The sequence below is a fragment of the Kogia breviceps genome, chromosome 12 (genome assembly GCF_026419965.1).
Source record: "Kogia breviceps isolate mKogBre1 chromosome 12, mKogBre1 haplotype 1, whole genome shotgun sequence".
Classification (NCBI taxonomy): Eukaryota; Metazoa; Chordata; class Mammalia; order Artiodactyla; family Physeteridae; genus Kogia; species Kogia breviceps.
In genome coordinates, this window is record NC_081321.1 from 77,041,752 (window position 1) to 77,066,837 (window position 25,086).

Sequence of the window (25,086 nt, forward strand, 5' to 3'; positions counted from 1 at the left end):
GATGGAAAAAAAAGATTCTGACAAACCTGCAGGCTTTCAAAATCAGGATCCTCAAAGCTTACGTTTGGGGCAAAGTTGAAGCTTTGGTAGCAGTAGGGAGAAGGAAAAGTTCCTTCGCTTGCGGTTCCGGTCTTTCCGTGCAGGCCACGGGCTTTCCCTCAGCGGGAGGAACCGGCAGATTGCAGGTACCCCGAGCAAGTTTTTTTTTGGAGGCGGGGGGGGGGGCATTGTTCAAACTTTTAAACTGTAAGATGTTGCTAAGTCACTTTTGAAAACGGGATGGGAGAGGGAACTGGCAGGTAGACTCGAGAATGCTGGGGAGACCGACGGTTGTGATTGGATTTGAATCAGGGCAAAGTCCAAAAGAGTTTATGGAAGACTGTAAACTGGAAGTACGAATTATCAATTGGGCTTTCTCTCATTTCTCAATGGCTGATAAGGCAGTTGTAATCAAAGCAGCGAAGAGAAGCTATTGTATCATACTAGAACTGCACCCTTAAAACAAGTAAATAGCGGTGCTTTCCAGGACTTTCAAAAGCGATATGGATGCAGCCGCTAACAGATTTGGGGAGGGTGGAAGTGGACACCAACCATCCAAAAAGTTGCTTCTTTTTATCTTGTTGGAATTAACTGGAGTTGGGTTTTACACTTTTTTAAGGGCGTGGCTTTTATTTCTAGCTTCTGACTTAATTTACATTAAATCTTTGATTTCACTTGACTAGTGGAGGAACATCATGCGTGGTCAGCCAGTGTGTCATATTGCAAACATTCTTTTGTTTCGTTAGGAGAAAGTCTTAAGAGAGTTTAAAGAACAGCTACAGAAAGTTACTTTTTAAAAAAGAAAACTGGCTTGCAGTTTGTTCAGAAAATAAAATGGACCTATGTTTTCATCAAATTTCTATAGAAAGTATTTACGGTAGCCTCTGGTAAACTTTCACACACTTCTTTTTAGAGCTAGAAAAATTGTTGCCAAGTATTTACCCTATTTTAAAAATTCTCTATAATAACTATTTTACTCTCTTTTCTTTTTCTTTTGAACAAAAACCCCAGGTTGGTACTGGGGAAGTATGACTGTTAATGAAGCCAAAGAGAAATTAAAAGAGGCACCAGAAGGAACTTTTTTGATTAGAGATAGTTCGCATTCAGACTACCTACTAACCATATCTGTTAAAACATCAGCTGGACCAACTAATCTTCGTATCGAATACCAAGATGGGAAATTTAGATTGGACTCTATCATATGTGTCAAGTCCAAGCTTAAACAGTTTGACAGTGTGGTTCATCTGATCGACTACTATGTTCAGATGTGCAAGGATAAGCGGACGGGCCCAGAAGCCCCGCGGAACGGCACTGTTCACCTTTATCTGACCAAACCGCTCTACACATCAGCACCACCTCTGCAGCACCTCTGTAGACTCACAATTAACAAATGTACCGGTACCATCTGGGGACTGCCTTTACCAACAAGACTAAAAGATTACTTGGAAGAATATAAATTCCAGGTATAAGTGTTTCTCTTTTTCTAAACATGCCTCCTATAGAGTATCTCCGAATGCAGCTATGTAAAAGAGAACCAAAACTTGAGTGACGGCTCTGGATAACTACGCGGAATTCTAAGAACAGCTGAAGTCAATCTAATTTAAACGTGTGGAGGGGTAGCTAGGTATTTAAAGTTCCCCCAAATATTTTCACCTGAGTGATGCTTCCCTTCCTAAGGCTGACCAAGACCAGTTTATCCTTTTACGTTAAAAATAAAACGTCCCAAGGAAAGGCTGAAGGAACACTTTATCAGAACTCTTTGCCTTTCTGAGGTTCCTGTTAGGTGGAAGGTGCCAGCACCGGCAGTAGAGAAAGAGCTCCACTTAGGAGTGCTGAAGAAGTGGAAGGAACCAAACTGACACAGGCTTAACTTCAATGTTGTATGCCTGGTGGTCAGAGTCTATTTTAGGACATTTGATATTTTGCATTCTGATGTACTTAGGAGATTTGTTAAACAGATATGCTTGTGAGTATTTATCCTTCATTTTATGCAATTAACCAAATCAACCAAAAAAAGTGACCATGAAATCCTGTATTTGTCTTTTTACTACACGTATGAACTCTCTCATGTGAATGAGTACTGTAGTAATCCATTTCAAGGGAGCCTTATTTCAGAAATATTTCAAACTGGTGCAAATGGAAAAGACTTCTTTTCCTTTAAGGCTAAAGACAAGAATGTCATGCTATACAGGTGCAACTCAATCCCTGTTGATAAAACCATGTAGATAGAGACATTTTACCCTTTGAAGTAGCTGTGTCCCACAACCTGTTGCCATTGATTTTTCAGAAATGGCTTTAGAAATTTCCAAGTGGTCTAACCATGGACATTTGCAGTTGTCTCCCTTCTACCATGTAGAATACTCTGACTTAATTTTCTTCCAGATATAGGGGGATACCTGCCTGTTTTTCAAAGTGTTTATTTACTGCTGTTACGATTTGATTAGAATGTATTAAATAAAAAAACCTGACTTTCACAAGTTGCACTTAATTACTTTGAATCGTAGAGGACATACACTTTCATGGTAATAGAGGGTTGCCATTAAAAACGTACGTCAAGTGAAATAACTAAATATTCAGCCAGAGGTAGAACGTTACTTGCCCTTCTCTAAAGTTACAGGTCACACTTGCCCTTTGCATTTTGGAAAGCATGGTTTAGAAACTACAAGAATTGTCAAGTGGCCTGGTCTTTTACAACTTGAAAAGGCATAATACTAACGCCCGTTGTGTTTCCGAAAAACCTGGTTTAGAAACTACAAAAATGTTTACAGGTTGAATAGGCACAATACAAAATACAAAGTAAGAGTTTTATGGCCGTTTTGGGGTTTTTTGCCACATGGTCTCACGACTGTTGCAAATGCACCATCTTTTCTGGAGTTCAGACATTATTCATTTTGCTGCCTTTAAAACAAAATGTCCTGCATAGCTGCATACTATGGTGTGTCACTGGGAAGGTGAGCCTAGTATATGATGTGTGTGCCCCAAGTGAACAAGAAAATTCAGTTATAAATTATAGTAAAACCTGCTAATCTCATATCATGAAATATGAATATTTTCATGAAGCTCTTAAAAACCGGTTTTGTGCCTGGAAGGAAAACATAACTGTGCGTGTCCAAAGAGCAGAGCCAAACACAAAAGATTGCTAGGTGTGCCTTAGGAAGAATTTATTTGTAACCTAAAATTTACAGAAGAGCTAGACTTTTAAGGTCTGGTCTCTGATGTGGAGGTAGCCTTCTCATTAGGACGCTCAGAGTCTGTGCTTTATTTACCCTTTTTTTCCACCAAGAACCATTGTGTGGTGTGGGACGTTTGGCTTTTCTGGCAACACTTCCACATGATTGGTGCCAAAGGGCTTTGTGGAATTTCTTTAAGGTCTTTTGCATGTCTGTCCTCATTGTTTCAAACACTCTGCTACCTCTCAGTTATTGAGAGTTGGATGTATAGTGGGGTGTGAGTACCCCTAGCATTGTGGAAAGTTCTTCTTAATGGCTATCAAGTGACTGATTACAAGAAAACCAGAGGACGGCAAAAACATCTCTGGATTGTGCTGTGGAACTATTGTTGCCTTATGTTTCGATCTTCCCTATTCCAAGTAAGTTGATAAGCATCAGGAAACAGTCCCCCCCCCCACCCCGGTTTTTTTGGTTTTGTTTTGTTGTTTGTGTGTTGTTGTTTTTACAATTAGTAACATCATTGATTTTTGGAGTTTATTGTGTGCCAGATGCTCGTTCAGCACATTCCGTGCATTATCTCATTTAATCTTCACACTGAGCACAGTACAGTGATTACAGGAGGTATACCTTCTAATTTGTGAGTGAGGAGGCATTCCAGGAATATCCTAGTCCTTTTTATTCCTGGAGAGGAATTATGAAGAGCAATTTGCTGCTATTTCTACATTGATCCAGACGAACAAGTTAGAGCAGGCTGTAAGAGGAACTCTCAGCCTTTTTACCGGTGCCTCAATGGGAAAAGTATAGGTATCTTAATTCGTGTTGTGCTCTGTGGGATTGAAGCCAGCTTGGCCTAGTAGTTTTTTCCTAGTGTCGGGGTGGGTCAGGAGGGGGTTAACTGTTTTACCTGGTGGCTGGTAAGTGATGCCGGTTACCAATTATCGGTCACCCCATTTTACAGACTGGCCAACAAAAGAGTTAAAATTGTACACTTGTGTAAATTATTCTCAACAGAATCAGAAAAAATATCAGTATTCTCCTTCTCTGAAGGGCAGGTTGGGGCATCAGTAAGGGTTTGTTGTTGTCGTTATTGTTGAGGAGTATAGTGTACGGGACTTACGTCCCCACAGATTTAAAATAGTTTGATCTGAGTTTCCATTCTGAGCAGAGTTGAGGCGGTGGACTTTTTCATTCCATCTCAGTGGGCGCTGGGGACTGCTTTTTAGGGACTTGGAGGTTTTTTAGGGCTTTGGACAGTGGAGAAAAGGCGGTTCAGCTTATGAGCTGAGAGGTCTTTTCTGGCGTGTCAATAAGAAAGTCTTGACTTCATAGCAATTATGTAATCCAAATAGGTAACAGAATGGGACAGTTGTTTGGGAGTGTTTATTTTCTTGGGAAGGATTTTTCTCTGCTTTTAGAAAATTGTACTCTGGGAGGAGGGTAGGAGAGAGACACGTCATCAAATAATCCATGGGATGGAATGTCCCAGGACTAGGCCATGCCCTTCTCGGCTGAGGGTTTAGGCACAAGGAGTGGGGGTGGGGTGGCAGTGGTGACATCTAACAGCTAGGCAGAGGCCCTCCTGTGTCCGAGGTTTCTAGCCTTTGGAGCAAAAAAGTGTTGTCATTCATTCTAGGCCTTTTGTTTACTAAGTGGCCTACATTCTCCTCTCCCAATTTTTTCACTTCCTAGAATAAAGCTTGAAACCACTTTTCAGATGACATAATTTAGTTCCATCATTTTACTGAGGAAGACACCCAGCCCCGGGGAGATCAGGAGAATCGCGTGCACATGTGCACAGAGACACACACACCATCAACCCAGCAAGTCAAGGGTGGAGTCCATATTGGAACACATATTTTAAACTCAGGTTTAGTATTTGTAAAAGCTGCACCCTCCTACCCTTTGTTTCAATCATCAGTACTTTTCTTTGGCAACCTGTACGCCCTACAGTTCTTTGAAAATTGGGTCTTCCTTCCTTTGGAATTTAGACAGCAGGCCTTGGGGATACTCTGCGGGCTAATTCCCGGTTCTTGGCTCCTTCCACCGAACTGTGGAAGAATCAGCTTCTGCTGGTTTTCATGATGTTTTGATTCACATCAGAGTTTTGCATTAATTTTTAACTCCTCAACGTTTCTAATCTACTCGCCGTTTTAAAATCGAAACCCTGCCATCCATGCTGTTTTGTGATCTCATGTTTGTCTCTGCCAGGTGTGACTCACGCCCAGCTGGTGATGCCTGTTGGCCCAGTGACTGGCTACCCTCCTGTCCTCACCGGCGGAGCCATTCTTTCTTTCGCCCGCTCTTGGTCCTAATGGCTCAGTTCATTCCTGCCTTACCTTCCCCCTTTCCTAGCATGAGGTTGCTCTGTTTGCTCATCTGACCCAGCCCCGCGCCGGCCAGATTATACTCCAGTGAAAGGGGGTAGTTAATTACCTTCTCCCTGCGTTGGGTAAGATTAAATCTGTCTCTTTGTCTCATTCTTTGATTCCTTTCAGGTTTTGAAACAAGTAGCCAGCCCCACATGCCACACTTTTGTCATGTGCATTTTTAAACTCTTTTTACGTAAAGTATCAGAAGCTGCTTCTTCACTAAGTTGCCCTTCATTTGAATGGGATGGAAATACACTCTGTTCCTTCCCTTCTGGATATCTATCTGTAAAAATGAATCTGTGATAGTTTCGTTTCACTCTGCTATGTAGGCATGGTTTTCTTGTATTCTCATCTTCACATATTTTTGATGTTTCTAATTTTTTCCTCTATGTGGCTTGAGTTCAGGTTACTTTATTACTAAAGTAAAGTAACAGCTGTTGCCACAGAAGCTTCTCAAAAGCCCCAGAGTACCAAATGCCTAGATAGTAAGTCAGCTGAAATCATGGAGCAAAACCTGGATATTCCTTCGGGAGCTTTGTCAACGAGAGAGGCTGGATCACACACGAGTGTTGTCACAGAGAATGGGGTTGCCTCAATAAACGTCTACTGAGCCATAAAACTGCTTTCATGGACAATTCTCACTCTGAACTGCATCCTTAACTTATAGGAACTCTGTCTTGCCCTCGAGATCAGGAGCATATTTCGTGAAGTATTGTTACTCATGTAATGCTGCCTCTGTTAGAAACAGAGGGAAGGGGAAGGCAAGCCAGAGTCCTAGTGAGAGGGAAGGAGATATTGCCAGCTGCCTTCCTCTTCTGTCTAAGCATAAATACCACCCAAGGAGCCCCTTTCCTGTGGCAGAGAGAGTGAGGCTTCATCACAGAACTTCATAACATTTATATCTCTCCAGTTTCCAACCATGTTAAGATTAAAAACTTACATTTTGCTAAACGGTTTTCCCTTCTGTTAGTTTGGTGTGCTTTTTCCTGTTTAGATTTTGGTCCAGAGAGCTGCTGTGATTGATCTTTAACATTCAGAAGAATATTTTCCCTGTTTATTTCTATCCAGAGGAGTTGTCTGATTTCCCATTTTAACATGCCCTCTGCCGTCTTTTTAAAAGTTGAACTATAGTTGATGTACAATATTATGTTAGTTTCAGGTGTACGACATAGTGATTTGACATTTAAATACATTTTGAAATGATCACCACCAGTCTAGTAACCATTTGTCCCCATATGAAATCATTACAGTATTATTGACCATGTTCCTTATGCTGCATTTTACATCCCCTTGACTTATCACTTGAAGTTTGTACCTCTTAATTACCTTCACCTGTCCTGCCCATCCCCCTCCACCCATTTGTTCTATCTATGGGTCTGTTTTCATTTTGTTTTGTTTGTTTTGTTTTTAGATTCCACATATAAGTGAGATCATATGGTATTCTTCTCTGACTTATTTCAGTCAGCATAATACCCCCAAGGTCCATCCATGTTGTCACAAAAGGCAAGATTTCATTCTGTTTTTTTTTTTAAATGCTGAGTAGTATTCCATTGTGTGTGTATATATATATATATATCACATCTTTATCCATTCATCTATGGCTGCACACTTTGGTTCTTTCCATATGTTTGCTATTGTAAATATACTGCAGTGAACATGGAGATACACATATCTTTTCAGTTTAGTGTTTTTGTTTTCTTTGGGTAAATACCCAGGAGCGGAATTAATGAATCGTATGGTAGTTCTAGTTTTAATTTTTTCAGGAATCTCCATACTGTTTTCCAAAGTGGCTGCACCACTTTATATTCCCACCAGCAATGCGTGATGGTTCTTTCCTCCACATCTTCGCTAACACTGGTTATTTGTTGTATTTTTTGATGATGGCCATTCTGACAGGTGTGAGGTGGTGTCTCATTGTGGTTTTGATTTGCATTTCCCTGATGATTAATGACATTGAGCATCTTCTCATGTACCTGTTGGCCATCTGTATGTCTTCTTTGGAAAAATGTCTATTGAGGTCCTCTATCCATTTTCCCTTCTGCCATTTGATGAACTTGACCCTTCTTTGGTTTCTAGCGTAGCTTTTGTTGGCCTCATTTCTATTACCAGGTTGTCGCCATTAATTCTATATTTGATCAGAAAGTATGTTTATATCTTGCACATGTGATTAGGGCATCTGCTCAGTTATCTGCAGTAATAAGGGGCAGAGAGAATAGGGATAATTGAAACCCATAAACACATGGCAGTTTCAGCTTCCTCCCTCTTCAATCTCCTTTGCTAGAACCACTGACAGAAAAATCATCTGCTCTCTCTTTTATTTTCCTTGTCCTCAGGCAATAAGGACGTTAAAAACCAACAGAGTGACTAAAAAGATGGCAAAAATGAGAAAATTAAGAGGAATGGAGAATCAGTGGTGTGCTGAGGGCTCCTGAGAGCCAGTTGTTAAATGCTTAGGGATTTGGGGAGCTAAATTATTATACGTGTGTCATTAGTAGATTGAAATCACCCATGGTGGGAGTATTTACACCGCAGAAACTGGCAGGCACTACGAATTAAGGCTTCTTTCCCCCTCTCTGGTTTCATAACATACCACTGATCTATGTGTGTTAATTGAGACCTCACTAGAGTAAGATCAGTTTATTTGTATTCTTGTTTGTGTTAAGCCGAGCATTTAGAGTGGAATAGGAGTGAACAATTTGGGGAATGAAAATTTTGTAAAGTATGTGTGTCAATCCTATATTGGACTACAATGCCTTCTGCTGGTAGATCAGCCAGTCTCTGGATTCAGGGTCTTTTCTTAGTGACAGTAGTATCTGCAGATATCCTTTCAGAGTTTATTAGTAGAGAAGGCTACGACATTCTCACAGTCATATGACCAGTGTGTACAGTAACTTTGTTAGCTCTAACAGATCACGGGCTCTTTTTGCTTCTAGCTTCATTCATTCATTCATTCATTTCATTATTTAATTTCCTTCTTCCTTTCCTCCCTTCCTGCCTCCTCTGCACTCCTCCCTCCCTCCTCTGTTTTTTTCCTGCCAACATTTATTAAGTGCCTACTGTATTATTCACCAGGAATACAAAAGAGTAAAAAGAAAGTTCTAGCATTAAGGGAGCTCTTATAGCCAATGGGAAGGGATGGAGAGGAGAGGAACTAACATTTATTAAACCATGGAATAGGTTTTCTACCTCATACTGTCATTCCATTTAACCCTCCCAGCAAACTGTTAAGGTATGCATTGCCCCACTTACTGAAAATGAAACTGAGGCTCGGCTTCCCCAGTAAGTGGGGAAGTCATGGTTCAAACCCAGGTTTTTGTTGGGCTCTGAAGCCCGGGTCTGCCTCTCAGGCGACCATGTTGTTTAGGCGCTTTAACTACATGAGCAATTTATTGTGAAACGCCAAGATAAAGGCAGTAATACTTACCTGTGGACGAGGTGCCATCAACCTGCTTTGAGGGGTTAGGGAAGACCTTGGAGGAAGGTGCCTTTTGTCTGAGTATTAAAGGGCGGAAATGAGTCGTTAGACCCCTCTGTGAGGAAGGTCTTTCTCCCACAAGGCTGAAGAGGAGGCAGAGGTAAGTCGGGGCAGATCCTATAGGCCTTGCTGAAGCGCTTGAATTTTATCTGGAGGGCGGTGGATAAAAGCTTTTTAAATGGGGCAATAACTGAACTCGGTTTGTGTTTTATATGATCCCTCTGGAAGGGCCCTTTGGAAAATAGCTTGGAACAAAGCTAGAGTGAAGTTAAGGAGACAAGTTAGGTGTGAGGGGGGATGGGAAGGAGGGGGTGGCTTGGGAGAAGATTAGGGGGAGGGTGCAGACATCGACTCCTTTTCCTTGTCTGCAGGCTCACATTTGCCCTGGAGTTTGGGGCTTTGGGTCCCCCAGATGCATGCTTCCCTTTGAAGGCCGCCATCCACGCCAGGCAGGCTGAGGTAAGTGGCAGATTCCATTCTCAGGAAAGGAGGAAGTGGTGTTACAGTGGGCAGAACCTTGAACTAGCAACTGGAAAATGTGGAGAGTCCACTTCTGGTTGTTTGAATCTCTTAGGGCCTCTTGGTGGCTTCATGCTTTTTGTTCCCTTCCAGTGAGGTACCCCAAGTGCCAAGATATAGGCGCAACCTCTCTGCCACTGGGGTGGGAGTGGCCTGAGAAGGGGAAATCTCCATGTTCCTGTGCAGTCGCAGTTTCGACTTAAATTGTAATGTCGATTTTGCCTCTGTGCCATAATATAGTCTCATTGATTTTGAAAAAATAGTAACACCCTCTTAACTCTGCACTTTTTCACAGCTGGAGTCAGTTGACTCCACTCTCATCCTGGTCAGAAGAATTTGTGTTTTCTCCTGGCTATGGATCTTTGCGCACTACCCTATAATCATAGAGTTTGGACTTGGGTTTTTAAATCTTGGTTGTGATGAAGAAACAGGAATCTGATGTGTGTCAGCCATTATCACAATAACCCTCTGGATGAATTTTCATTGTTTACGGACCTGGAGGTCTGTCTGTGCTCTGCTTCCTGGCCAACACAATAATAGATGTGCTCCCAGAAAATTGTGGGCAGAGGATATGATTTTGGAAGTCATTTTTCCCACTTATGTAGATTTTTCTCATTTTTGATCAATCATTAATGGATAAAGAGGTCATTGAGTTTTATTTTTCCTTTTCTCTGTCAAACAATTTATTTAAATGAAAGAAAGAAACCTGCAAAGGACTAAGGAAATTTTTGGACTCTTTGGCATAATGACAAGAATCTTGGAGCATGAATAATCCTGCCCCAATCTATCATCTTGCATATTTGGATTTTCCTGGATCTCTTTTAAAGTGGGGCACTGGTCTTGATAGCCTAGGAGGGTGGGAGGGTGCAGAAGTCATAGGCAGAGATACAGCACTGAGCCTAGTAATGGCTGAAAGTTCCCATGAGATCCAGTTTGAAGCTGCATTGGGTAGGCATGGGATTCGCTATGTTCAAGGCAGGACAGTAAGGCAGTCATTCTATAACCAGCCAACCCTTGGGCTTCCAGGCGACTGGAAAAAGCTAGAACATTTAGTAATACCAGGCAGTGCACTTGACACTTTACAGATATGACCTCAATTAAGTGCTCCCATCAAGCCTTTGAAGTAGGTTCTGTTTTTATCTCCACTTTAGAGATAAGAAGACTGACACTTAGGCTGATTTAAGAAGTAGAACTGAGATTTGAATTCAGGCCCATCTAATTCCAAAATCCATGCTTTTATTCACTCTTCTATCCTTTTTCTGAGTAAGCTTACAAATGCTTTTAAGCTCTGAGGCCTGCAGCCAGCATATACCTCAATGGTGTTTGCTAGGCCATGTACCTTTTAGTCGTATGTAGTTAATATCAAGAGTGCTATGACTTTGTGCAATTTCTAATTATAGTATTATTAGGACTTTGATTTCAGAAGTAATACAAGATCTCCGCAAGCCCTGGGCACCCAGCTTGGAAGGATCCTTTACATCTGAATTTACACCTTTCCTCTCTTCCACTAATCTCCTTTAGAGCTTTATCCAGGGCAACCGCAACACACCATCTCCTTCCTATCACACTTTTCCTTTCTCTGGAGGTAAATTATTTGGATAATGTGTCAGTCATAATAAGCTAGGTTATGCTACAAAACACACAACCCCAAATTCTCAGAGGCTTAAAACAACAGAGGTTTGCTTCTTAAAGTAACACAGATTTCTCTACCCATACCTGTGTCACTAGGGAAACTCTTCTCTTAGTCATTCTGGAACCAAGGCTGGCAAAGCAGCTACCTCCTCAAATGTGATGGAAGCCAGTGGGAAAAGAGAAATCCAAGGATGTCTTATTGGCATTTAAATGCTGTCACTTCTATTCCCAACTCATTGGCCAGAACTCGGCAAAATGGTGCCACCCAACCACCAGAGCCAGGCAGTCCAGTCCTCCCTGTGCCCAGGAGGAGGAGAAAAACAGACAAATTAGGTGAGCAGCAGTAATAATAACCACATATTTCATGCCTTGTATACCTTGCTTGCTTCTTTTTTTTTTTTTTCCTCCCCAGCTTGACCAATTTGACCTCAGGTAAACTTTACAGAACACACATAGCCCCCCCCCCTTTTAAACATCTTTATTGGAGTATAATTGCTTTATAATGGTGTGTTAGTTTCTGCTTTACAACAAAGTGAATCAGCTATACATATACATATATCCCCATATCCCCTCCCTCTTGCGTCTCCCTCCCACCCTCCCTATCCCACCCCTCTAGGTGGTCACAAAGCACAGAGCTGATCTCTCTGTGCTATGCGGCTGCTTCCCACTAGCTATCTATTTTACATTTGGTAGTGTATATATGTCCATGCCACTCTCTTACTTCGTCTGAGCTTCTCCTTCCCCTTCCCCACGTTCGCAAGTCCATTCTCTACGTCTGCGTCTTTATTCCTGTCCTGCCCCTAGGTTCTTCAGAACCATGGGTTACTTTTTTTTTAGATTCCGTATATATGTGTTAGCATATGGTATTTGTTTTTCTCTTTCTGACTTACTTCACTCTGTATGACAGACTCCAGGTCCATCCACCTCACTACAAATAACTCAGTTGCCTTTCTTTTTATGTCTGAGTAATATTCCATTGTATATATGTGCCACATCTTCTTTATCCATTCATCTGTTGATGGACATTTAGGTTGCTTCCATGTCCTGGCTATTGTAAATAGAGCTGCAATGAACATTTTGATACATGACTCTTTTTGAATTATGGTTTTCTCAGGGCATATGCCCAGTAGTGGGATTGCTGGGTCGTATGCTAGTTCTATTTGTAGTTTTTTAAGGAACCTGCATACTGTTCTCCATAGTAGCTGTATCAATTTACATTCCCACCAACAGTATTTGAGGGTTCCCTTTTCTCCACACCCTCTCCAGCATTTATTGTTTGTAGATTTTTTGATGATGGCCATTCTGACTGGTGTGAGGTGAAACCTCATTGTAGTTTTGATTTGCATTTCTCTGATGATTAGTGAGGTTGAGCATCCTTTCATGTGTTTGTTGGCAATCTGCATATCTTCTTTGGAGAAATGTCTATTTAGGTCTTCTGTCCATTTTTTGATTCGGTTGTTTGTTTTTTTGATATTGAGCTGCATGAGCTCCTTGTAAATTTTGGAGATTAATCCTTTGTCAGTTGCTTCGTTTGCAAATATTGTCTCTCATTCTGAGGGTTGTCTTTTTGTCTTGTTTATGGTTTCCTTTTCTGTGCAAAAGCTTTTAAGTTTCATTAGGTCCCATTTGTTTATTTTTGTTTCTATTTACATTTCTCTAGGATGTGGGTCAAAAAGGATCTTGCTGTGATTTATGTCATAGAGTGTTCTGCCTATGTTTTCCTCTAAGAGTTTGATAGTGTCTGGCCTTACATTTACGTCTTTAATCCATTTTGAGTTTATTTTTGTGTATGGTGTTAGGGAGTGTTCTAATTTTTCTTTTACATGTAGCTGTCCAGTTTTCAGAGCAGCACTTATTGAAGAGACTATCTTTTCTCCATTGTATATTCTTGCCTCCTTTATCAAAAATAAGGTGACCATATGTGTGTGGGTTTATCTCTGGGCTCTCTATCCTGTTCCATTGATCTATATTTCTGTTTTTGTGCCAGTACGTACTGTCTCGATTACTGTAGCTTTGTAGTGTAGTCTAAAGTCCAGGAGCCTGATTCCTCCAGCTCTGTTTTTCTTTCTCAAGATTGCTTTGTTTATTTGGGGTCTTTTGTGTTTCCATACAAATTGTGCAATTTTTTGTTCTAGTTCTGTGAAAAATGCCATTGGTAGTTTGATAGGGATTGCATTGAATCTGTAGATTGCTTTGGGTAGTATATTCATTTTCACAATGTTGATTCTTCCAATCCAAGAACATAGTGTATCTCTCCATCTTTTTGTATCATCTTTAATTTCTTTCATCAGTGTCTTATAGTTTTCTGCATACAGGTCTTTTGTCTCCTTAGGTAGGTTTATTCCTAGGTATTTTATTCTTTTTGTTGCAATGGTAAATGGGAGTGTTTCCTTAATTTCTCTTTCAGAGTTTTCATCATTAGTGTATAGGAATGCCAGAGATTTCTGTGCATTAATTTTGTATCCTGCAACTTTACCAAATTCATTGATTAGCTCTAGTAGTTTTCTGGTAGCATCTTTAGGATTCTCTATGTATAGTATCATGTCATCTGCAAACACTGACAGCTTTACTTCTTCTTTTCCTATTTGGATTCCTTTTTTTTTTTTTTCCTTCTCTGATTGCTGTGGCTAAACTTCCAAAACTATGTTGAATAATAGTGGTGAGAGGGGACAACCTTGTCTTGTTCCTGATCTTAGAGGAAATGTTTTCAGTTTTTCACCATTGAGAATGATGTTGGCTATGGCTTTGTCATATATGGCCTTTATTATGATGAGGTAAGTTCCCTCTATTCCTACTTTCTGAAGGGTTTTTATCATAAATGGGTGTTGAATTTTGTCGAAAGCTTATTCTGCATCTCTTGAGATGATCATATGGTTTTCTCCTTCAGTCTGTTAGTATGGTGTATCACATTGATCGATTTGTGTATATTGAAGAATCCTTGCATTCCTGGAAAAAACCCCACTTGATCATGGTGTATGATCCTTTTAATGTTCTGTTGGATTCTGTTTGCTAGTATTTTGTTGAAGATTTTTACAAATAGCCTTTTTAACTCCATTCCTCCTTCCTCTTTGTCTTTCAAAACTTTTTCAAGTACTGCAAAAATAATTTCTCTTTTTCCTTTGTGTGAGACATTTGTGGGCCAAAAGGAAAGGTCTTAAGTCTTGAAATGAAATTATACCTATTACAGAGCTAGGTACAAACTACTATACATATAATAGATAGGCAACAAGGATTTACTGTATAGCACAAGGAATTACAGTCAGTATCTTGTAACAACTTATAAAGCAATATAATCTGCAAAAAAAACACCCAACACCCGAATCACTATGCTGTACACCTGAAATTAATGCAATGCAATATTTTAAATCAACTATACTTCAATTGAAAAAAAAAGATCTAGGGCTACTGTCTTTTGCTGCTGAAATAACCAGCAGTTTCCTCTGATCTTCACAAATACATCTCTGGGCTTCCTCACTCTGCTAAAATTAAACCTATCTTTCTTCTAATTGTTAATATTCAAGATAAATGATGTTCACATTCACTTCTGCTTACTCTTGCTTAACTGGCTATTGCAATAGTATTGAATAGTATTATTTTCTACCACTTTTCAATTAAACATGGAGCCACAGGCACATTACAAATCAAATGGGCTTTTGTATGATCACCAGTTTTAACTGGCTTCTGAGGGAAATTGTATTCTAAATTCTAGACAACTGGTTTGCAAACCTTGTTTTGGAATGCAACCTATTTTTAGGTTGAGGTCTTTTTATATAGCATATTTATGTATAATCAGAATACCAGAACAACTGCTGTGTTTTAATGGACAGTTATCTTCTACTGCATTCATGGATGATCTTTGAAAAACTTAGAATATGTGAAATGTCCTTAACGTCAAACTTTGTGAACACAGTATTTTCTTTTATACTCCATTTTGCTTTTTCTCCTTTAACCCAGATTAGACACTGTAATCTTTGCCTTTTCCTTCTTTATATTTAGCTCTTTGATTTATTTATTCATTCATTCACTGCATCATTCAACTCGGAGCATCTACATGTGCCAGGCAGGAGGCAAAGTCCTGGAGAAAGTTAAAACACAGTCACCACCGTCAGGGAGATTGTGAGTAGTAGGGAGACACACATGCCAGCAATTATAATACAATAATCAATATAAGAAGTTATGTACAAAGAGCAGTGGAAGCTGAGATGAAACACCTGTGTCTGCTTGAAGGCATCAGAGAGGAGGTGGCTTTTGACCTGGCACTTAAGAAAGAGTTGGCTTGACAAGGAGGGTGAAGGAGTCCCAAGGGGAGAACATACCGTTGTGGGTGGAGCTTCAAATGCAAAAGACGAAACCCAAATGTGTATGAGCCTCAGTTGGTAAGCAGAGAACAGGGCAAGGGCTTTACCCACCTTTCAGAAGAGTTTGTATTTTACCTGGGAAGCAAGGGAGCTATTGACGAGTTTTGAGCAGGAGAATGACAGCGTAAGATTTGCGGCATTGTGGAGGGTGGTTTGGTCGGTCATGACCCTAGATCGGGGCTTCTTATCCCAGTCCTTTGACTTGCAAGAGACCCATGGATAGAAAGCTTGGGATCTATGAACTTGGATAGGGAAAAAATTAACACTGTCACTAACCTCTAACTGAAATTGAACACTTTTTTCAAATATGAATCTGGGCAACAGATCACAGTAGAATTAGCAGAAGATGTGAGTTTATCACCAACAGAAATCAGGTATTTTGATATAATAATACAGGTGGTACAGATATCTCAAAATATCCTTTACACTTTTCACTAAACCAAAATTACTGTAGCCATTAGACCCACAGCAACATCTTGTCATTTAATGAATTAATAAAGAAGTATGCATGAACTTATGTCAGAACTTAAAAATAATTTGACATATGCATTTTTTAATAGAATTCATCTTTTGTGATTTGTGTATTTAATTTTATGATGTAAACACAGTATCCTGAGATGGGGTCCACAGTCTTTTCTGGACTGCTGAAGGGGTCAGAAAATGTCAGAACTCATGCATCAGAGGAAGGTGATTGTGGGGAGGTCATTGCAGCCCAAGGCAGTGGTGGGGAGGAGGGCGAAAGGGAAGAATTTGTGGGGGATTCTGGAGACAGAGTGAACTTGATCTGGGACATAAAGCAGAGGGAAGGATCTGCATGTACCCTATTTCCCCCATCAAGTTTCTGGCTAAAGCAGAATTCTTCGTATTGCTTGTTATCTGCTCCTTCCTTCCCTGTGCTATTGTTATGTAGCTCTTACACTTTTATCAAAGTCATACATGCAACATAGTTCAAAAAAACCAAGCAGTATGGAAAGACATAAGGAAAAGCAGTCATCCCTTGCTCCCCTCCTCTCCACCTCCAGTCTTACAACTTTTTGAACTCTTAAAGTGGTATCTTCTCTAGCTAGATGGCAAATTCTGTACAGGAAGTGCCTTTTAATCCCCACTATGTTTTTCATTTTAGGTGTTGAACAAATGACTGATAGATTCCAAAGACACTTTCTGTTGCAAGGTCACTAGGTACATCAAGTATACCATACTCTAGTTACAGAAGTTATACCAATGGTGACATTCTAGGAAATGGTTCTTTTCCCTAAATTCCCATGTTTTCTGTCACTTGTCTTCACATGAAATAACACAGAATGTGCAAATAAAAATTCCATTTACTTAGGCTTTCTGGTTGTCTTCGTGAAAGTGAGATTAGTGTGCTGGTAGGTTAAATAATCCTATGGAATCACAAACCAGAAATTGAGAAGGTGGATTTGAAATTTCCTCCCATTACTTTTCTTGGTGGGTTGGGGGGCGGGGGTATTACTGTCTTGGTAGCAGTGGTTAATTTCAGTGTTGTTACCCAAGTTGTACACTATAGATGGAGTTGCCCCTGAACCCTTTGGTTGGCTGGCTGAAATTCCTTGCCATGCTTCTTGTGAGGTCCAGGAATATATAGTTTTGTGGTCTGATATACTTTGATGGTTGCCAGATAAAATTGATGTCTGGCACTTTTTCTAGGAAAAACACATTTAGATGTTTCCAAATTGATTCGTAGGAACTTAGTGTTATTAGAATTTCGTGGCAGAATTTTTTTCTCAAGTGGCAGAAGAAATAAAGGAACTTCAGTTTTGAGGGCTGTTAACAGCACCTTTCATTAGTGCCAAAGCTGAGAAGGCTGACAAACAAGTCCATTGTTACTATGGATTTATGACAAAAATAAGCAAGTATCTAGACTTTTAAGAGTTACTGATAATAGTAAAGTACAGTTTTAGCTACTGATACTAGACTAGCCCCCAAACGTTTAGAAAAAGGCACCATTTCCCCTTATTTTCTGGTAACATTTCTCCATCTAGTAACCAGAGAGACCACTCTGGGGTTAAACCTTGAGATTTGATTGCTATTTACTGTTCTTACTGTTTTATTGGCGGGAGGGAAAGCAAGGCTTGGGAGAAATAGACAGCAGAAAAGTTAGCTTCCCAAGTTACACGCAGAATCACAATCCTTTCCTTCATTTATGTTATAAATATTTGAAGAGGAAGTTAGAGATTGTTTGTGAAGAAATGAGAGCGATTACTAAGTAATATGATGAGTTAATTCTTTAAACGTACTGGCTTCCCCCTTATCACTAACTGGCCAGATAACAAGTTTCTACTTGTTGCGCTGCAGTTAAGCCTCAGAATACTCGCAGCAAAATGACTGTTTTTCCAAAACTGCTTCATTGAAATATAATTTTAGTGGAGGAATATTTTAGATTTAGAAGAAATATTTAAGCTACAGATCATCAAACCCAACATTTCTAAAAGACTTTAATGAGCAGGTGAATGAAGCCCCGGAGGAGAGAAGTTTCATGGTTAATCAAGGAGGTAAAAACCAAGACTCAGTAGGAGAGGCTGGAAACAGTTGACTTTGATTTATAGACATAAGACTAGAAACGAAATAGCCCGGGTGGATATTACTAGGAACCAGTTAAGGGAGAATGAAAAAGACAGGAGTGAGGACAAGAAAGTGTGTCTGTTTGCCGGAGGAGGAATCTTACTTATGAGGGTTCCTGCCCTTTCAACATGAGAATTTTCAAACGGAGTTGCTACAGGGGCTGGCTCTACAGTCTGCGACGTGCACACAGGCTGTTGACAGGGAAGTGATCCTGGCGCCACTGGGTGATGTAGAAAAGTTCTTTGTGTGTAGCCGGCTTGAGTGCGGAGATCAATCGCGCAGTCGCGGCTGCGGCGAGGCAGCTCCTCCCAGGCGCGTCCCGGCGGCGCGGCTCCGGGCTCCTGGATCTCATGGAACGTAGCGTCTGAAGAAAGATGTTTAGAAACTGACCGACGTCAACGTGTTTAATAGTGGAAACACCCCAGGTGACTGTGGTATGCAGAGTAAACGGCTGTGTTGAACATTCTGCTGTGTAGCTAATGGGTTAACGTCCGTTCGCGTAGGCTTAGTTATCCTGGTAGAGATGAGAACGTGTGATTAGGCAAAGTGGCTTCGGAGAACTGTCCCATAAAAGAGCATCGCTCTGTTTCTGTTAACGTAGGTTTAATATAAGCTCTTATTATTAGCTAGTTTTTTTAGTTATTCTAAAAGTAATAACGTGGTTGTTACCATGATTAGAAATCGAATCCGTTCAGAAGGGTATGAAGTGAAAAATACAATTGCAAACACTCCTAGTCCCACTCTCCAGAGGTCACTATCATTAAAAGTTTCTTCTCTTTCTTCCAGATTTTTTTTTAACGCAGGATACACATATATTTAAATCGTTTTTTAAAAGCATAAACAAATAGTATCATACTATGCATTCTGTTCTGCAATTTGCTTTTTTAATTTAATATTTGGGACCTCACTATAGCTGGATAGCTTTATATATCTTTTATGGTAACCAAAAACTTTACATATTCTTTTAACATCTGTACAATATTTCATGGTATGAATGCACCATCACCGATTGAATCAACCCCCACTACCAGTGGACATTTAGGTTGTTTCCAGCTTTCTGGTATTACGAACAATGATGCAGTAAACCACAGAGTGAATTTCTGTGCTAATGTTGCTGTGTATCTGTGGGAATATATATGTTGAGTAAATTTATAGCAATGAAATTTTAGGGTCAAAGGATATAGACATTAACATTTTAATGGATATTTCCAAATCATATTCCAAAAAGTTTGCACCAATTAATATTTCAGGTTTAAATAAGTTACTGTCTTTTAAGTTGTTAAGTATAAATTGATGGTTTTCCTTAAAAAGCTGTTAAATTTTAAACAGCATATTTAGTATTCAGACCAAATAAGCTTGTTCATTTGCTAATTAAATGACCTGGAAGTTAAGTCTCTGTTCCACAGAGGATGTCTCTGGAGTGTTAAGTGTCTGCCCCAGGCCTTTAGAACCAGCAACAGGCCTGGCCCAGCACCCTGCGAACCTCAGACCCCCATGACCAGAGACATCCAGAGCTATGAGATATGCACATGGCGTCATGCTTTGCCTGTGGCTCCAGTTAAAACAACTGACTGTCTTGAGAAATCCTAGGGCAGAATCTGAAAACACATTCTTTTAAATGTTCAATAACACCATCTTCCATTAGTTCCGATCAAAAGACATTGATTAAGCACAACTATGGAATAAAGTTCCTTCTTTAAAAACTGTCTGTCATCCCCACTCTCTATCTCCTTATCCTAGTTCTCTCTCTTCTCTGTCTCTCTTTTTGTGTTTGTTTCTTTGCATACCAACCACTTATCCTCTGCACCTACTCATGATAACCAGAGGAGTAGCCAGTTCAAGGGACAGCTAAATTGATTTCCTGAAAGTGAAAGGTGGTCCTGGAGAGGGGATTAACTTTGCCTGTGGTTATTACCACAGTGATCAGTCTCTGTATCTCGATTCTACCCCCCATGGGATATTTGATCTGCTTATGATACCAAATGCTTAAAGCATTCCACCTATACCAAAACACTTCATTTCTTATTTTTAAGTTTTTAAATAGTTAACACTTATTACAGATGAAACAAAGATATAAATCAAGTTTCAAAAAAGTTGTCCTTAAAATTTTTCATAAATGATCACAGTAGCTCCCCCAAATACCTTTTAGATTATAGCCAACTCTTTGGGAATTACAGAATTTTGACAAGTATTTTATTTCACAAATTACCTGCTTTTTTGGAAAACAGCTCTTTCAAAACCCAGCTCTTTCACCACCCTCAAAACATCTTAAACAAGGATACAGTCACTTCAGAATAGGATTTGGCTGTCAGCAAAAAGGGGGAAACAACTAAACTAAACTAAATTTCCCATTTAATGTCTGAATCTCAGTGGCTTTGTAAGCTACTTCATTATCATACAGAGACTTAACGCCTTAAAGGAAATAAACAAACAGGCACAGAAAGCCTGTCTAATCAAAACTCTTAATTTCAAACTCTCAGTTTCCCAGTGACACAGTAGAAGCCAGCAGGAAGAAAGAGGAGGTGAAATGTGTTGTTTCATGTTGTCCCTAAATAGAATGTTCTTCCCAACTGACAGGAAGCACCTGGGGAATTACTTGGTTTAGAAATTTGTAAATAAATCGTTTTTGAAATAAGAAGGGAAAAATAAATTTGTTTCTAAGTTCAGGTGCTCTTCACATTTTCACATACATGCATTTTTATAATCTGAACTCTCATGAGAATGAATTCAAGTTAAGAATGGTTTTAAATTTAGGGAAGAATGTAGATAACATCAAGATAGGGAATCGAGATAGGAAATTTTAGCTTAACTGAATCCCCTTTTCTTACTTTGACTAAAATTGACCTTCATTATTATAGTACTTTCATTTTTACAGCTCTTTACATATTCTGTAAGAAAGCTTAAAAGTGAAACAAAGATGTTTCTTGACTATTATAATCTCTACTGTCCAACTTTTCTAATTTTTCAAATCCATTAAGACTTTAGAAGATACTCTTTCCCCAATCCATCTTTTAATTAACAATTTACTCATGGAATTGACATGATTTTTTCCATTTTTATTGTCTATGAGAAGAAATATTCTGGTTCCTTTCATTATTCTTATCTTGTTTTTTTAGATGTAATTCTTTTTTTCTTTTATAGTTAATATGAAATTAATTCATTGCAGAGAATTCTGTTGTTCTGACTGATAATATGAATTACCCACATTTCTAGTGAGAATGTTGTATAAGAGAGTTAGTGGGAAGTATCAGCTCTTGGACACTGGAAATTAAGGGAGAAATTTGTACTTGTAGACTATTGATCTTTGTGTTTTAAATACAAATTTTAAAAGAATTTCACCATTATATAACCAGTACCTTAAGAAAATTTTACTACATTCTGTTAACATTGAATTAACAATGGACAGTTAACATAATTAGCAACTTGAATAATCCAACCAGAAACACAAGGTACTGATTCTTCTGGTCAGCAATACTTTAAAAGTAGGGATTTGCTGAGATTTCTTTTATTACCTCGACTTTATTTCTTTTGCAAAATATGTGATGGATATTAAACTTAGATTTACTAGTGTTCTTAAAATCCTGTAACACTTTTCATTATAAGTGTCACTGATTTAAAAGCCTTTGTGAGGGGGGATGGTCCTGCTTTTGGAGTCTCACTCATTACTGAAAACAAAATATTCTTGACTTTTTTTTCTTTTTATAGTAGACATGTATTTGACTGATTCCAAGTTGATACTTCAGGAATACTTCACATATTTTAACTAATTTTTGTGATTTAGTTTTAAAAATGAGTTGCATTTTAGATTGTTCCTTCTTTTAGATACCTGATTTATGTATTTCTAAAGACATGTTCCAGACCCTGTCATTACAAATTCAGTTGAAAGACCAGTTCTTTTTACCATCCTTTGTTGTTCTGATTTCAGAATTTCAAGTGGGATTGTTGTCAACTTTAATGTACCTTTTGAGAATAAATGCAGTCTCCAATTTCTTGTGTGTGCGAACGCTCCTGGAGCTGGAATGCTTTTCCTCGGCCAACTGAAAGTGGAGCCTGGTCCGTCTCCTCTCACAGATTAAATCTAGTTTCAGTAGTTTTAAATTTAGTTGGTTCATGACCAAAAGAAAAGAAATGCCCTCGTTTTTCTTTTTAATTTTAAGCAACCGTAATCTATAGTCTTACAGTAGTCTTTGGGAACTTTAAGTATACAGCTATTTTTGGCTTTATGTCTGGTTAATCTAATAGAGTCTATATGTTCTCTTGGCATTGAATTTGTGATTATACCTTATTGCCGTCTATGGGGTTACACAAACACAGTGAGACATTTTGGTTTATATTCTTTTCTTTTTCTGGTGGAGATATGGTTCTCCCAGCTATTTTCTAATAGGCAATTGTGGTAATTTTATTGAGTTTGCCTCACCCCTGTCCTTATCCTTACCTCCACTTACCCACAATTGAATACTTCTCAATAAGACCCTTCACATTTCACCTCGCACAAAAACCTGATTATGTGGTTGGACAGTATCATGCGTAGGCCAGTCCTTGGGACAAATAGTAGATGTATTTGGGTTTATTTCACAGGTAATAGGCTGTGTTTCTTGACTTTTAATTGCACTCTTACTATGTGACAACTTTTATGCTGAGCACTTTACATGTGTTATTTGATTTAAACACCATGAGTGGCATATAATCACATTGTTCCCATTTTGCAGATGAAGGAGATGAGGCTCAAAGAGGTTGAAATAGAAGGCCATCCCTTTACCAAGTGGCAGAGTTGGGATTTGAAGCCAGGTTATCCGACTTTAACATCTGATCTATGATCTAATATCTGGGATCTCCAGCCTTGCTATGCAGCCTGGGTCAGTCCCCGGGAGTCACTGTTATATCAGAGGAAGGGCTACCAAGGGATCTAGACCAGTGCATTTGCTGACTTGATTGTTCAAAGAAAACTACAGGTGCTGCAGGCCTGCCCCATGGGTGTATGGGTGTATGGGTGCTGCCCCATACACCACCTACTACAAATCACTTTTGTTCTTAGGGGCCTCACTTGTCTCATCTGTTAACTAGAAACAATGTTATTTGGGGTAAACTACATATTTTTCTATTTGTAAAATTTTTGAAATAGTTATAAATTTATATTATATAAAAATTATAAAGGTAGTTGCAAAGATAGTACAGAGAGGGACAGAGAGGAACTGTGTACCCTTCATCAAGTTTCCCCCAGTGGTTACATCGAATATAACTGTAGCACAAGCCGAACCTGAAAACTGACATTGGTATAAAGTGTATGCATAGTTCTATACCATTTTTATCACCAGCAGATTAGTGTAGCCACCCCCGAAATCAGGATGCAAACTTCTTAATCACTGTTAAGATCTCCCTCATGCTACCCATTTAGAATCACCATCCTCCCATCCCTAACCCGTGGCAACTATTGATTTGTTCTCCATCTCTACAATTTCATTTCAGATCAATCTTTAAAAAAAACCACCTGTTTTCATTATGAAATACCTTGATCAGAAAAGTACAGAGAATACTGTAACAATACTTCATAACCACCACTCAGATAAACAGATTTCATACATGCTGTTGTATTGCCTTCAAAATTTAAAAAAAGAAAAAAATCACAGATTAAGGTCTCTTTGTCTTACTCTCTGAGGCTACTGACCGCCTACCCTCCCCTGAGATAAACTCTACCCTAAAGGTGTTGTGTATCCTTCCTGTCCATGTTTTTAATCTTTTACAACATAACTAGGAGCCTATAAATACCATGTAGCATAGTTTTGTATGTATTTAAATTTTACATAAAGAAGTCAATAAATATTTATCGAGTACCTACTATGTGCTAGGTGCTGCTCCAGACCCTGGGAATATGGTGGTAGATAAGGCAAAACCCTTGTCCTAAATATATAAATATATGAATAAATGAGATAATTGTACATATCTGTAACTGTGTGAAAATGATAAAATAGGATACTGTGGTTCGGATTATCAGAGGTGGGGGAGTGAGGGAGCTGGCAGGGCCCTGAGGAATGGCCTTGCTGAGGATATTGCTCTTCTAAGTTATCTTGGTTATATTTTTGTTCTGATATTAACTTATGGATCAACTTATCAAGTGCCATGGGAAAAAATTATGGATTTTAATTGTAATTGCAATGAATTTATAGATTAATTTGGAGAGAATTGCCATCTTTGAGTCTTCCCATCCCATACATGAGTATGGCATATCATTTAATTTATTTAGATCTTTTACGTGCCTCAATCAAGCTTGATCCATAAAGATCTTGTATTTCCTTTGTTACATTTGTTTATAAGTTCCCCAAGTTTTTGTTGCTGCTATTAATGGAATCTTGTTTTCTGTTGGGATATGGGATAACTTTTTTTTTAATGTTCATTTGTATCCAACAACCTTTTTAATTCTAGTGGTTTGTCAAAGAGTCTTTTAGATTTTTTAATGTAGACAGTCATATTGTCTGCAGATTATTGTGCTAGTGTTTTTCAGTTAACCAGTGTGTGGATAATCTTAAATCCCTTTCAAACCCTAGAATCCGTGACACTATTCAATGCTTTTGTATCTATGTGTGGGTAAAAAGTAAGCATGGGTACTCACTCTTGATGCATCATATAGTATCTTGATACACTATACAACAATCTTTTTAAATTCTTGCCTCCTATTCCCTTCTCTATTGACTTTACTGGGAAATTTTCACCAAAATTTTGATAACAAAAATAAAATAGTTATAATAAAAACGTCTTGAAGAGATTAGACATCATTCTTCACTTGCTGATGACTGTGATACCACTATAGGCTTAGATGTACATGGCACATATTATAGATTGCAAGATGGGGGTCAAAACGAAGTGAGAAAAAGAAAATTGTCAATCCTCCGTATTTGTAGAACACACACACGTACACACATACATAACACACACATACCATATGT

The 25,086-nt window shown here is 39.0% G+C and overlaps 1 protein-coding gene across 11 annotated transcripts in view; it reads left to right on the plus strand.

Annotated features, from left to right (window-relative positions):
* The window catches only part of SOCS2 (suppressor of cytokine signaling 2), a 55,793-nt gene that overhangs the window by 16,762 nt on the left and 13,945 nt on the right, over window positions 1–25,086 (plus strand). For 6 of the 11 annotated variants that reach the window (XM_067009892.1, XM_067009891.1, XM_059081243.2 and 3 more), the window contains 2 exons: window positions 1,051–1,502; window positions 9,425–9,512. In XM_067009892.1, coding sequence (XP_066865993.1) covers window positions 1,051–1,502; window positions 9,425–9,511 — 539 coding nt within the window. In that variant the 3' untranslated portion in view covers window position 9,512. Of the gene's footprint in view, window positions 1–1,050; window positions 2,517–9,424; window positions 9,513–25,086 lie in introns of those variants that run through there. The other 5 variants (XM_067009895.1, XM_067009894.1, XM_059081242.2 and 2 more) reach the window with 1 other exon arrangement.